At 48.0% G+C, this 14244-nt stretch overlaps 1 protein-coding gene across 6 annotated transcripts in view; it reads right to left on the bottom strand.

Annotated features, from left to right (window-relative positions):
• LOC149354180 (uncharacterized) overlaps positions 1–13440 on the bottom strand; it is a 320413-nt gene extending 306973 nt beyond the window's left edge. For 2 of the 6 annotated variants that reach the window (XM_089583127.1, XM_089583125.1), the window contains exons 1-3: positions 13363–13440; positions 10980–11220; positions 2535–2603 (exon numbers count right to left, since the gene is read on the bottom strand). In XM_089583127.1, coding sequence (XP_089439253.1) covers positions 2535–2603; positions 10980–11185 — 275 coding nt within the window. In that variant the 5' untranslated portion in view covers positions 11186–11220; positions 13363–13440. Of the gene's footprint in view, positions 1–752; positions 924–2534; positions 2604–10979; positions 11221–13362 lie in introns of all 6 variants that reach the window. The other 4 variants (XM_089583130.1, XM_089583128.1, XM_089583126.1 and 1 more) reach the window with 4 other exon arrangements.
• Between the last annotated feature and the right edge of the window lie 804 nt (positions 13441–14244).

Raw genomic sequence — 14244 nt, forward strand, 5'->3', positions numbered from 1 at the left:
CTCCATCGAAATTCGACCACCGCAGCCGGGATCGAATCCACCTCTTTCGGGTCAGCAGCCGAGCGCCGTAAAACCCTCGAGGCGTGGTTGTTCGGCACTAATGTGCGAGTGATCATCACTGATCATAGTCCTATCCGCTCCATCACCCTGAGCAGTCCGCACAGCGCTAAGCTCACTCGATGGACGCTGGCTTTGCAAAAGTGCAACACGAAAAGGGGATCCAAAACGCGCACGCCGACGCCATGTCGAGGCTTGTGTGTACCAGCTAATCTTGAGCGAGATAACGGGGTGGGGAGGAGAGTGCGACTTTTAATTTTTTTTCTTCTTTCTCTTGTGTTATTTAGGGTTGAGCAGAAGGAGGGGAACACCATATTAAATCCTACCTCATTTCACTAAGTCCACCGTAAGTTTTCTAGCCACTGATATTGCTTGTGACAAAACGTACAGTGCTTATTTTTGCATAAATTTCTGGTTAGAAAGAAGCTTTAGGTGACTATTTTGCGCGCATACGATGCCATTATTTTTGATCTCTAATGTTTTGTCTGATTATTTGTTAATTTTTTGTGTGATTGCTTTTTTCGCTAGCTAGACATCAAACATCAAGCAAGACACCGGCGAGATGCCCCGTAGCAGCTCTTGCCTGCTCTCGTCTGCTGTCACAACTAATATAGAGGAAGAAAATCAAAAGGAATGTCCAGAGCACTCAAAAAGTCCCGATCGGTGGCCGGCGCAGGAAGTTGGGTGCTACTCACGGATCGATCGAAGGAATTGCTCCCAGTCCCGTTATGGCGCCCCTGCGAGGTACCACGAGCCATGCGTACCAGGAACCCGAGTCATACGGCCCGCGCTGTACCTCTCTGCTGCCGAAGCGCAGCCTGGAGCATGAAGAACCGGTCCACGCCGGCTTGCTTGGAGGAGACACCCTAGAATAGGGTTGAAGGTGAAAGTTTAGCAACAATTAATAACAAATTACGCAAGGAATATATATCAAGAAATCCCGTCATACAAGACCGTAGGTGGGACCTACCACACTATTATCTGCCCCCTTGCGTCTTGAAGCTTATCCATCCCTTCACAGCACTCTCCAGCTGCCTGCGCGAAGCGCCATCAACATCGACCAGACCTGAAAATCTATAAACAACGTTTTCTATTTTACCCCAGCCGCACAAGTGGCTAGACCCAGGTTGTTTCGCAACTACATAAATCTTCGTCTGCATATCTTTGCCAATGACTCCGAGAAGTTCGGTGTCCAGAGCGGGAGCTGCTGGAGTTGTTAGTGATTTGGTTTTTATTACTCGAAAATGGTTAAAAGGTTGGTGTTATGGAGATATGGGGCTTAACGTCCCAAAGCGACTAAGGCTATGAAGTACGAGGGACGCTGGGGAAATTTGACTACCTGGGAAAGTACAGAGGGCAAAACGCCTTTCTAGAGCACGTTCTGGGCGTGTTTTGGGATAAGGACGCGCTATCTAGCGATAACATTTGGTTCAATATGGTCTGGATGTAAGCATTTGCAGTTAAGCTCATAGCATTTCATCTTCGTTTTTTTGCGTTTTCTTCACTGTAATGATGCATTAAACATTAGGATACCTGGATCATCATGTGGTGTTCACCTGCGACCACTAAATTTAGGTTTCGATTCCGTCAACCGAATGATTGCGGCGGAAAAAGTGGCTTTAGGGCACATTAGGCATGAAAAAAACCTGAAATATGACCGCTGATACGTCGTTCGTTGCCTTTCCGGCTCTTGAAGCAGGCTGGCTTAACTGTTGTACTGACTTTAAACCACATATCAGCGATAATACTGCCGTTTTTTTATGCCTCACATGACCTAAAATCACCTGTGACTTCAAAGCCATTGTTCAATTAGATGAAGCTGAAACCGAAACAGCATCGAGAAGAAATTCAAAAATAATTTATTTAGCCGTCGTAGGGGAGTACCACAGGGTGACTGAAGTATACTAATGTCTAAGCAATCATTTCACAGAAGAAAACACGCCAGCAAAACTCTGCTCTCTACAAACCTCTAAGCCTAGCATATGCACCAATCACCAGCGGTTGTAGCTGCCTACACGCAGTCACTGATGCCCACCCACGCACGCGCGCGAAGACGTTTCCCTGTGCCAATGAAACAGTCAGTGATGATCTACAATGCAAGAGAGAAAGCAGATTCATGAAATAACTTTGATAAAAAATAACATTGCAGAGCAGCCGACTGATGAACATTGTTACCATCCGATGGTCAATTTTCAGTCTTCATTAAACACTACATCCAACATTCTGAGTTCCATTGGGTTCAGATTGCAAGTGGACATCCAAAAGTCTAACAATGCCGAATAAAAATCAAGACGAAGTGTTGTGAACAGAAATATAAAAACCAACCCATTTCGTTTTGAGGCCCGTGTGTAACGCGTTTCCCTGTGCTACGAACCAGTCATACAGGTTGCGGTAAGTAAACTGATCATATGAACTGTTTAGCGTCCTGGAAGAAAGCAGTCTAAGGTGTGTAACCCATTTCGTGAACGTTCACTTACTGGGAGCAGGAGAGGGAGAGCGTGGGCGCAGTGGGCGGGGCAGAAGCTGCCGTAGTCCTTTTCCGCCGTCTGTAAGGTAGAGTGCAAGAAAGCGTTCTGCTTTCGAAACGGACGAAGCTTCAGAAAAGTGCTTTTAATCTTTGAGTTTAGAACCTTTGAGCACCTTAAGATGTTGGGGCTCATCCGATTCCGCGAACCACACGGGAAGTGTACTGTACGTTCTTAGATGAGATACACTTAGGGGCACAACGTGGAGTGCACAGCCAAAAATGGTTGTTAAAGGAGCTGATGATGACGACGGATTTTTATGGCGCAAGGGCATCTGTGGCCAAAGTGCGCTTGGCACATGGTGTTCTTTTGTACTCAAGGTCAAAGACCCATTTCCCAAGCATTTCATCCTAATTAAGTCGAGCACCAGATCAGGGGAAAGCTTGTGCCCATTGCATCACCAGTGGGTACCCGGCGGCACTGGGGATCGAACCCCGCACCTACCGCATGCGAGGCGGATGCTCAGACCACTAAGCGCTAAGGTGGTAGTTAAAGTATCACCGTACGCTATATGCACTGCGATCCTCAGGATGCTTGAACGAAGTGAAGCCAGGCAAGAAGAAAATGCAGAAAAATGCTGGGAAGAAGGGCCCACCGAAGGGCAAACAGCATTTAGTTTATCAGACACAACTTAAGAAGGGTGTTAGCAGCTCTCGAGAGCAGAACTACTGACTGAACAGTAGCAATTCGTTGGTGCGGCGTGATATGTGTTTAAAGAAATGGACAGTTTGAACTGGTTCAGGACACCTTCATTTTCCATCCAATACTTTATTGCTTCTGGTAACTTTATGCATAAATGGTTATGCTATTACTGGAGTCGATAGATGAGAATACACTCTTACTATTTAGTCTGGCAGTGATCGGCAGGTATGTTGCATAACTAGTTCTTTTGCATTTCTCTTTCTGGAAAATTTAATCATACATTAGGGGTAAGAAGGAACCGATTATTGACGAACTGCAAGACACTTAATTGCCCCGTTGAACGGAATCTACCTAACCAGTTGAAATAGAGTTCTAGCATGATCAATTCATGTACAATGAACATAGAACGAAACGAAGTGAAAGGGGCACGCGACCTTCGGTATATCCACCACCCCGTGGATGCTTTGCACGACAGTCGCAATGGCGCAACTCGCAGTGCGCACCTTGCAAGTGAAAGGAGCTCTAAGCGAAATGCTTAACACCATGCCATCGCAAAGCACCAAATTCTCAAATAGCCGTTCACTCTTAGAGCACCGTTCTTTCAGTTGGCGACGGACAGAGCCATCCATGGCTGGCTTTATTGTATTAAGGCGAAAGCCTTTGCCTCTACTGTCATTAGCAGCCGTGTCGGCAGATGTGTCCTCGTTTCGGTTACGTGCCTTATATGGGCATATGCCAATCATTACTTAATCGATACTTCATGATAATTAATGACGAAATGAGAAATAAAAGTCAAGCAATTAGCCTAATTAACATTTATAGTCAGACCAGATAAATAAATAAAACCGAGTAGGAAATTGGTTGAGTTGGGGAATCGAACCAGGGTCTCCAGAGTGCGAGACAAGCAAGGTAACCACTCCGCCATGCCAGCTCGATTATTTGGAATGAACAAATGCACGTCTAGTGAATACGGTGTCTTCGTTCACTGCCGTCTTCCTCCCTTCCCGTTACGGCGAGGTTCAGGTGTCCACCGAGATATGCGAGACAGATACGTTTCCTTTCCTCAAAAACCAATTTACCGACGAGAAAGGCGTACAGCCGAACGGGCGATGGCGTTCTGTGGATTCCCTGGCAGCGTTGCAAGACTGTCGCGTTCCACTCTTAGAGGCGAAGCTTAACATCTTTACCACACATCAGTGACACAAACAGCAACCCCACGCTTAAGGCTTTCGCCCCACCGCACTTTAGGTCAGCAAAATGCCTCCCTGAATTTTTATTCACGAGATGCGACAAAAGGCGGAAGCCGGGTTCTACAGCACGCTGTGTTCGAGAATTTCAAGGTCCTTAGCTACCGCCTGCTGTTATGACGTCGATAAGCCATAGCTGGTACGTCCCCGTTTTCGTGTCTGAATTTCCTTGCATGTGGCTAAGAAATTCAATGCACGCTGACCTACCCGAGCCACGCCTCCACCCACTTACAAGAGGGCAGAATCTATGCGCGGGAGGAGAATATGCATTTTCAGTCTATATATAGTGCGGAGTGCTCATGAGCACGTGAGATTAGCTCATTTGCGGTAGCCGTCGCGGGCGCTGGCTACTCGAAGAAACAGAGACGAGGCGTGGACTGTAGCAAGCTATTAAGGCGAAAGCCTTTAATGCCTCAGACTGTCGTAGCCAAGGAATGTTAGCAAGTGTGTCCGCGTTTCGGTGTCACTACTTAAATTCAGGGGGCACTTTGGCTGTCTAAAGTGCTGCAAGGCGAAAGCGTTTCCTGGCGCATTGTTTTTATTTTTCATACTTTTTATTTTATTTTGTTATTTTCTTTGCTTTTATTTATTTGATTTTATTTATGAAACCCATGCATTCACTAGATGCGCCTTTATTCATGCCCAAACCCTGAGCCTTCGTGGTGGAGTGGTAGCGTCTCCACTTCAATGCCACAGGCCCTGGTTCGATTCCCAGCCTCGATAGAATTTTTTTTCAGTAGTGACGCCGAAACGCGGGCACATTTGCTAACATTCCTTGGTCACGACAGTATCAGGCATTCAAGGCTTGACCCCCCCCCCCCCCCCCCCACCATGATTGGTTTCCGGGCTGGACTGTCCACACAGGACATCATGTGGCAGATACAACACGACATACTTGACCCCAGTCCCATCCGGGCCACACGCACCATTCTCAGCCTCGACGTCAGTAAGGCGTTCTACAACGTGTCGCATGCATCTATACCGACCAACCTCTCCCAGATGAATGTAGGCACCCGCACTGCAGAACTCCACATTGGAGACCTCTGCAGCGACAAAATCACCATGGGCACCGGGGGGAAACCACAGGGAGCAGTCATGTCCCCGTTCCTCTTTAACATCACTGTGCGAGGCCTCCGCTCGTTTCTGGACACCATACCCCATAACAAACACTCACTATACGCCGACGATATCACCCTCTGGAGCAACTCTGGCTTGGACAGGAAGGTACAAGATTCACTCCAACAGGCAATCGACACCGTCCGCGCTTTTGTGCAGGCAAATGGTCGGGGTATACAACAGCTCGGGGTATACAACACCCTCACTGAGCTTATCGAAGCACACAAGACTGCACAGATACACCGCCTTTCTCGCACCAAACCCGGTCGTTACATTCTCGACCGTCTTAACATCAACCCTAGAGGTGACATCCACTCCACTTCCCCCCTTCCAACTGGAGTCTATAGTCGGCTGATCGTCAAACCCATGGCCAAGAACATGTTGCCCGGCCGCCACAACACGCGCCTTCAACTCAAGGCCCAGGCTCTGGACGACACGTACTCCACCGACATGCACGCCATGTACGTGGACGCGGCGAAATGCGACTCCAACACATGCGTGGCCTGCGTAGCTACGCCAATCAACGCCGCCACAGTGCGCACACACTCTCCCACTGCTGCCGAAGAGTTCGCGATCTCGCTGGCCATCGTAGATCTCCGCACACGCAGGATTCTCAGTGACTCTAAACGAGCCATTCAAAATTCCCCACCCCGACCTCGACCGAACGCAAGCCAACATGCTTCGCAGACTGTAGACCAATTCTATTCTCAGTCCTTCTAGACTATACCTCATCACTGACGAGGAATACGACCCCATTTGTCCTAATTGCGACCACGGAGTGTTTGCCACTCAGGCACACATCCTCTGGGGATGCGAGGGTAATCCGCCCCCAGAAATATTACTGCCAGCTCTTTCCTCGAAGGGTTGGATCCGACTTCTTGCATGACCACACAAGAAGACAACTCGCACTCGTCTCATGGGCTCAAGACGTCGCCCCCACCTGGGGGTCACACTCAGCCCACCTGCCCTATCTCCCAACACTGAAGTGACAAATAAAGTTGTTCTCTCTCTCTCTTTGCCTTAAAGAAAACTGCGTCGAGGCTGGGAATCGAACCAGGGCCTTCGGCATTTGAAGTGGAGAGGCTACCACTCCACCAAGAAGGCCCAGGCTTTGAGCATGAATAAAGGCACATCTATGGGTTTCATAAAATAAATGAATTAAAAAATAAAAATGAGAAAAGAAACAAAAGTAAAAGTAAAAATAAGAAACAAAAATAAAAAATATAAAAAGAAAATATGAAAAATAAAATACAAACAGTGCGCCAGGAAACGCTTTCGCCTTCCAACACTTTAGAGAGCCAAAGTGCCCCTGAATTTTTCTTCCTGTGCAGTGTGCTCGGGCCGCCAACGTGTTTCAAATCGAAGAATCAAACGCTGCTTCATGGATTTGAAACACGTCGGCGCGTAAGAACAACACGTTCTTACGTTATCAAAAGAGCTCGGCGGTGAGAGTCTGCAGGCACAACGAGCTTAATTAAAGGGGGGTGCAGGGTTTTGGGGCGTCCGTATTTTCGCCCTGGAAAAGGGTGCTTTGGCCCAGTAACCATGAACACTGAGGCCGCGCTACCAGACGGCGCGAGCGTCGCCGCGGCAAACGCGCCATGTTTGCGGTCGTTTCACGCTAGCTCACGCAGTAAACACGGTACGCCGTAAGGTACCCGGCCTGAACTGTTAGTGATCAGTAACATATTTGCACGTTGTTAAATGCATCAGCGACCGCGTACGCTTATTGTGCATGAAGTTTGCAGCAGAATTCCTCTGTGCCGTGATAAAACAGAGCTGCCTCAACTCGGCAGCAAAACTGGCTGGCGGCACTGCACGCAAAAATGTACACGACTTGCAGCTTTTAATATCAGTTGATAACTGTCAGCTAGTCATGCAGGGCACATCGTGGATAAACAGCACGAATAACTACCGAAATTCCAAAACTGGCGCCGCAGAAACTGATAATTCCAGCGGCAGAACGGTCAAACAAATGCTCGCAGCACGGACGTCAGACCCAGCGAGAATATTTTGCAGTTTTGATTGTAGCTACGTAGCGCTGCTTCAAGCCGTAGCAACACGTCACTTTCAGCAGATAGAGGTGACAAGTTAAGCTACGGCTAAGCGAACAGACCCTTCGAATTACTCACCTCCAAAAACGGCACCTCGGCCTTCGGCACCCTCAGCATGGCTCTTGGACTCACCCGCTTGTCAAGTAATTGCACCCTCTCATAGGTTTGTATGCTGTAATTCCTTGGCCTGTCAGCAAACTTAAGCCGTGCACAAGGTGGGCCTCGATACCGGTGAATTCAACGCGCGGCAGCAGTCCTGTACGTCGCACACCATGCCGGCGCCTCCGCATTCCTATGAGGGGTCGATCTTTTCACACAGTAGAACCTTCTGAGCGTGCCCGCTCTTTTCTGCTTCGCACAGTTCACGGAATATTCACTCAGTCACGCGGCGGTACAGGTCGGACAGAAATTATCTGCGGCGAGACGCGAAATACACTCATATTTCACCCATCACCAGCTATTTAAACGCTGCGGCTGGCTGTGGCGGACGCGCGCGCGACCACCAACATGGCGAATGCCGCGCCGGCAGCTAGCGCCCCTTGCGGATGACGTCATATGAATACCTCCTATAGCTCAGAACGTCAGCCCGCAGCTTTAATAATTACAAACGACTTTGTACTGGCAGTTCCGGCCTTGGTCGGCGCCAGCGCTCAAGGGCGACGTCACGGTCGACCGTTCAACCTGGGCTACCACATTTTTGAGGAGGTCTGCGTCGCCGGCAAGCACTGCTTATTCCTGCGAACAACCACTAGGTTCGGTGACATCACCATAATCAACGTTACTGGAACAAACTCAGTTTCACAGCTCTGCCCGGAGAGCTGTCCCAAGTGGCGGTCGCGCGAACTAGTAGCGTTGCGATCGAGTCTTGCTCCCTCGTCGCCGCTCGGTGCGGCTCGCTGGCCTTGTCCCGCCCTTTTTAAAGAGAGCGCTCGCGACAGCCGTTTTGTACGTGTCGTCTGCTTCTCGGTTAATTTTAAGGCGAAAGCCTTTAATGCCTCATACTGTCTTAGCAGCCGTGTCGGCAGATGTGTCCTCGTTTCGGCGTCACTAAAAAAAAACTGTCGAGGCTGAGAATCGAACCAGGGCCTTTGGCATTTGAAGTCACTTACTCATTTGGCATTTAAACTAGCCATTAACTCATGACTAGTTAGTCATGATTGGTTAACGACTAACTATCCAGTCATGACTGGTCAGTCATTAATCACTCATGACCTGTTAGTCATGATTGACTAGTTATTCATTAACCAGTCATTACTAGTCATGACTGGTTAGTCATTAGTCATGACTGGTTAGCCATGACTAATGACGCATTGGTCATGACTGGTTAGTCATTAAGCAGTCGACTAGTCATGACTGGTTATAACTAGTCATGATTGTTTAATTACGAACTAGTCATGTCCGGTTAATGACTGGCTAGTCATGACTAACCGGTCAACTACTAATGGCTGGTTAATGACTAACTTGACATGACTGCTTAATAACTAACCAGTCATGACAATTAGTAATTGGTCATGGTTAGTCATGATTAATCTGTCATGACTAATGGCTAACCAGTCATGACTGGTTAATTACTAACTAGTCATGACTAACCATTAATGACTATTTGGGTCATGACTTGACCCATGACTTACTAGTAATGATTGGTTATTGACTAATTAGTCATGACTGCTTATTGACTAACATGTCATGTCTGGTTAATGACTAGCTAGTCATGACTAACCAGCGATGACAAACCAGTCATGACTGGTTAGTCATGACCAACGTTACTAGAACCAAGTTCTAGTAATGTTGGTCATGACTAGCTAGTCATTAGCCAGACATGACTAGTTCGTCATTAACCAATCATGACTAGCTAGTTATGACTAGCTAGTCATTAACCAACTAGTCATGACTAGTTAGTCAATAGCCAATCATGACTAGAAAGTCATGACCCAATTAGTCATGATTGGTTAGTCATGACTAGTTAGTCATTAAGCAGTCATGACTTGTTGCCATTAGTCATGGTTAGTAATGACTAACCATGACTAATGACTGATTAGTAGTGACTGGTTAGTCATTAAGCAATCATGAGTAGTTAGTCATTAACCAGTCATGACTAGTTATGACTGGTTAGTCATCGCTGGTTAGACATGACTAGCTAGTAATTAACCAGACATGACTGGTTTGTCATCGCTGGTTAGTCATGACTAGCTAGTCATTAACCAGACATGACTAATTAGTCAATAAGCAATCATGACTAGTAAGTCATGGGTCAAGTCATGACCCAGTTAGTCATTAATGATTAGTCATGACTAGTTGGTAATTAACCAGTCATGGCAAGTCATGACTGGTTAGCCATTAGTCATGGTTAGTCATGACGGATTAATCATGACTAACCATCACCAATTATTAATTGTCATGACTGGTTAGTTATTAAGCAGTCATGACAAGTTAGTCATTAACCAGCCATTAGTAGTTGACTGGTTTGTCATGACTAGTCAGTCATTAACCGGACATAACTAGTTCGTAATTAATCAATCATGACTAGTTATTCATGGGTCATGACTAATTAGTCTCGACCCAATTTGTCATGGCTAGCCAAACCAAGTCGCCCCAAGCCGCCTCGTGTGTGCCAACGGCCGTGCGGCCAAAGTTGCGTGGAAAGGCTTTCGCCTCGCGCACTTTAGATCGTCAAAGTGGCCCCTGAATTTTGTTTTAGTATTTTGTGACATCGGGCCTCTTCATTCTGACCTGCTTTGCACCGGGATGCAATAGCGGGTATCCCACGATGACTCCACGGGCAGTCATTTCAGCGTTTTTGCGATTTTTCCACAATATTAACAGCCTAATTTCGCATCACACTAACGTTTTCTCCAAGATAACACGCAGCTTCGAAGCAAAAGCTGCCGTAATGGAAGTATTATTTTACTGCAGCCATGTAGAGCGCGAATGCAGCTCGCCAAAACCTCATATGTGCCGGCCGCTCCACGCTTCCGCGCTGCGTGTAGCAGACGACGCGCCCGGCAGGGAGCAAGACTCGACTGCAGCGCCGTTAGTTCTCGTGACCGCCGCTTGGGACACTCTGCTCCGCTGGGCGGTATGGGGAGCTGCGAAACTGAGTAGGTTCTAGTAACGTTGACCATAATTGGGGCAAGTGGACCTTGACGTCCCTCCATTCAGATCGAAATGCTGAGCGGCTCCTCGGACAACATTCAATATCAATAAATTATGTTCGACTCAATGCTTTCTACCGAAGCTTTCTAGAAGGCATCGCCCATGAAACAAATATCGTTTGTGTGCGTTCTAAATTTTGCATCAGTACCCCTTTAAGCATCCCAAGAATACAGCGAGATTCTTGCCTCTGAAGGTATTCCGAGATCAGCTTCCTGCCTGGTCTGCTGGCCCTCGCCGGGGGCTCCGTGGCTGGTGCTTGCGAGCAAAGAGGCGGCGCCAGCTGACTCCTCCGCGTTTTGCTGGCCGTACCTCGATTACTTGTCAAGGAGCGGACAGTCCCGCGAGTGGATTCTTCACTGGGCCTGTCCCGTCTGTGGTGGCGGCTACTCATTCTGATGATGCCTTGCGCATACGAACAAAAACTATCTGGAAATTTGAACAGACTCACATGAGCGCACTGTAACAATTGGGCTCATCGGCTGGCAGAGCCAATCAGCTTTCTTTAACTTAAAGAACCGTTATAGGCAAACCTAAGTTCAAACTATAGTCTGGAAGAATAGCGTTCCATGGGCTTTGCTGAGGTCTGTTTCCGGCGGCAGCGCAAGGGGTCACGGGAATATCATCTGCTATAGTCGGATACAACTTAAGTCTGCAGTGAAGCTCCGCCCACATTCAGTCTCCGCGCACAGAATTCCTCCACGACGAAATAGTAGTCAGCTGCCTAAACGTTTGTTACCTAAACAAGGAGCTTATCACGAGGAAAAAATTATCAGCTCTATAATTTTGATACGTGGTTTGTGTGGTATAGTCAAACATTAAAAAGGTGATTTCGTTTACTGTTGCAATTGGCCAGCGGAGTAATACAAAACGCCGCGGACCACGGCCCAGTGTTAGCAACTGCTGTTTCTTTAAGTTGTATTCTACTATAGCCACTTCCGATTTTACTGCTTGCCTGTCCAGTGCCTGATTGGCCTGTTTCATCGCAGCCGCCATGCATGCTGGCACTGTACATTCACTAATTTATTTGTGCGGAATTCAGTGTTTGTACAAGGCGTTCCGTATTTACCTGTCCGGGTTGTAAAAAATTCTTCAGCGCAAACTACTGGCTTAATTGGTCTGAAGTGCAAACCACAGGGTAGCATATGATAGTCTGCGTTTTCCGATAAATAATTTAACATCGGAACTTACGTGGATTGACTGGAGTCAGCGAAGAACTGCAGTCGTCTGCGCAGAGGATTTTCGTCGAACTCGACCAAAATTCTCTGCGCAGACGATTGCAGTACTTCGCCGACTCCAGTCAATCCAAGTAAGTTCCGATGTTAAATTATTGATCGGAAATCGCAGACTATCATATGCTGCCCTGTGGTTTGCACTTGCGATAGGTAAGCCTGTGCTGGCGTGGATATTATGCCGCCGTAGAGGTTGCGCATAATCTCTGCAGCCTGTTTCACGTGCATTCAAACGAATCCCGAAGCGACACAGGAGCAATGGGTACAATAGGGCACGCCGTACAGTGAAGGGCTGAGGGCTAATTCAGACCACCTGATGTGCACACGGTAGCGCCATCTAGTAATAACACGTCAAAGCACATCAACACTGGGAAGAAATTTTCATCCGTAATTACTGATCAAGACTAGTGCATTACGAGCGGGCGATCAGAGCGCTGAGTCGCTGCATACGCTAGCGCGCTGCGTACGCCCAACTAAGAGTGCAGTATTTCATTCGTTCGTTGATTAGTGAATTTTCGCGAAGACAAAGATGAAAAATTACGGTTTTCAGGAAAGGCAAGGCACGTACGGCAGTTGTTTCTCTTTTCTGTGTACGCCGTGAGGAATGGAAAATGGTATGAGGAAAGGAGGGAAAGAAAAAATATTGCCGTAGTGCATATTCATGATTAATTTCGACCACTTGGTGTCCACCCGCACAACCGCGACCTCAAGTTGCGTCGGCGCGCGGCTGGTCGACGCAGCGGCACCGACGTCCAGCCGACGAACATCGCAATGTTCTGTGTAGCACATGCTGGCGCCCCGTCCCCCCTTCTTCGGCACGTAGCGACAGCTTGCCACGCGCGTCGCCACAAGCGGCGAAGGATGCCGCCGTCCCCGCTTACCATACGCTTTTCCTGCAGTACATTTCGTGCTTACACCTATTCACGACGACGAGATAAGACAAATTCTTTAAGTGTGCCCCGCTGCATGCTGGAGGGTGGTGCTGCGAAAGAAGCGCCGAATGTAACAAGAGCGCTGGTATCGACCAACCGAACGCGAGGTCCCTTTTCAAAGCGCTCTGTAGTGTTCGCAGTTCTTTACCCTGCCTACTCGGAAAAACATTCACTCCGAAGGCTCAAACCGATTGGGATGCGTTGTGAAACGTGGCACTGCATCACAATAAGATGGTGAGGGTGGCGGTCGAACTCACTGTGCTAGAAAGCAATTCTTTACGAAAGCTTGCCTAAGGGATGTTGCTAAATGATCAGTAACATTTAGGACAGCGCAGAACTGAGAAACGGTGCTCACTTTGTACAGCTGCGCCGTAGCAGTCAGTGCAGGACCAGTAAATGCTACTCACCCACAACGATCGAGTCTCGCCGCCGTCACTGGTGGTCACAGAATGATGGCCGCAGCGCTCGAGTCGAAGGTGACACGCTGTCAGCTCACGTGATGCATGCGCTGCGTGGCCACACGCTATTGGTTAGATTTGCAAGATGAGCGCACAAGTATATTTTTATACCATCATTCTGCATGCCGAATATTTTAATTTTTATTCGCTTCTTCTTTTAATTTATTTTGGATGTACCAAGGATGACAGGATGTTAGTGGGGTATTCGCGAATTAACCAATCCATGCGGCACCTGACGGCGCAGGCAGGAAGGAAGACTGGAGTACGCGCCGCGGTGGCTCAGTGGCGCTCGTCTATCGAGTCGGAGTACTCGGGTTCGAACCCGACCGCGGCGGCCGCGTTTCGATGGAGGCGAAACGCAAAAGGCACCCGTGTGCTGTGCGGTCTCAGTGCACGTTATATATCCCCAGGTGGCCGAAATTATTCCGGAGACCTCCACTACAGCACCTCTTTCTATCTTTCTTCTTTAACTCCCACCTTCCTCCCTTCCCTTAGGGGCGCAGTTCAGGTGTCCGCCGAGATATGTGAGAAAGATACTGCGCCATTACCTTATTTACCTATCCAGCAGCAGACGCCCCTACCCAGCCTAATGGAGACAAGTTAGCATAACGCTCATAGAGCTGAAAAAAAAAACGAGAAAAGCGAAAGGGAGAAAAAATCTGCTCCATTCCGCAGTATGTGTCGACACAGTGACACACTGTCTCATAAATGTTTTTCATGCTGTAACGATCGGCACCGGAGGATTGGACGTATTTCGATTCTCCGCGGATCTAGAAAAAGTCACACTGACAATACTATTTTCGCCACTTCTGGTGGTACAATTTCGTCTTT

Source organism: Amblyomma mixtum, chromosome 3, assembly GCF_055824585.1.
Source record: "Amblyomma mixtum isolate Tamu chromosome 3, ASM5582458v1, whole genome shotgun sequence".
NCBI lineage: Eukaryota > Metazoa > Arthropoda > Arachnida > Ixodida > Ixodidae > Amblyomma > Amblyomma mixtum.